At 35.4% G+C, this 1,095-nt stretch overlaps 1 protein-coding gene across 1 annotated transcript; it reads left to right on the top strand.

Annotated features, from left to right (window-relative positions):
- Positions 1 to 22: 22 nt before the first annotated feature.
- On the top strand, positions 23 to 796 carry LOC124891098. The gene has a single exon (XM_047402911.1). The coding sequence runs from the start codon at positions 23 to 25 to the stop codon at positions 794 to 796; it is 774 nt and encodes a 257-aa protein (XP_047258867.1).
- The last annotated feature ends 299 nt before the right edge of the window (positions 797 to 1,095 follow it).

Raw genomic sequence — 1,095 nt, 5'->3', positions numbered from 1 at the left:
ATCTCTGGCTTTTGCGATGAACATGGCAAAATCAACCGTATTTTGGCGTGTGAAAGATGGAACTCTTCGGCCACATTCTAATTCCATCAAGCCTCAGTTAACCGAAGGAACCAAAAAGGTACTACTTCAATACTGGCTCTCATTGATTGATCAGAATACAATCCACATAAATCCCATGTTTATGAATATGTTTAATTATGTTCATAAGGACGAAAAGTGGTTTTTTTTGTCCAAAAAAGTTGAAAGGTACTACCTGCTTCCTGGAGAGCATGAGCCAGATCCGTATCGTTCTTACAAAAGTAAAAATTTTATTCCAAAGGCTATGTTTATGGCTGCTGTAGGACGTCCTCGATTTGATGAAAATGGAATTGAGTTGTTTTCTGGAAAAATAGGTATTTTTTCTTTTGTAGTTAAGGAACCAGCTAAGCGGAATAGCAAAAATCCAACATCAGGAACTATGGAAACAAAGCCCATTCAGTCAGTAACTAAAGATATCACTAGAGCTTGCTTGATAGAGAAAGTTCTTCTTGCTATTAGAGCCAAATGGCCAGCTTCCGATTCAAATAATCCTATCTTTTTACAACAAGATAATGCAAGGCCACATATTGGTAACAATGATTTGGAATTTATTGAAGCTGCCCGACAAGATGGATTTGACATTAGATTGTATTTTCAACCATCGAACAGTCCGGATTTAAATGTTTTGGATCTTGGTTTTTTTAGAGCAATCCAAAGTCTTCAATATCAAAAGGCCCCTAAAAAAGTTGATGAATTAGTGGAAGCAGTGGAAAGATGATGAAATGAAAGCGAAACAACTCAATCATGTATTTCTTACTTTACAATCTTGTATGATTGAGGTGATGAAAGATAGTGGCGGCAATAATTACAAAGTTCCTCATTTGAACAAAAATGGACTAGAAAGAGAAGAAAACCTTCCTCTCCAACTTCATTGTGATATTGATATCGTCAATAAAGATTTGGCTCTACTTCAACAATGATATGGGTTATTATTATGGTAAAGCTCTTTATTTTGAAGTTGGAATGATGTTTTTTCAAGTAGTATGTAGAAGTACTGTACTACTTTTGTGTATAGCC

Source organism: Capsicum annuum, unplaced genomic scaffold, assembly GCF_002878395.1.
Source record: "Capsicum annuum cultivar UCD-10X-F1 unplaced genomic scaffold, UCD10Xv1.1 ctg30442, whole genome shotgun sequence".
Taxonomy (NCBI): Eukaryota; Viridiplantae; Streptophyta; class Magnoliopsida; order Solanales; family Solanaceae; genus Capsicum; species Capsicum annuum.
The sequence above is the reverse complement of the archived record's forward strand: the minus strand, read 5'-3'. Positions and strand labels throughout refer to the sequence as shown.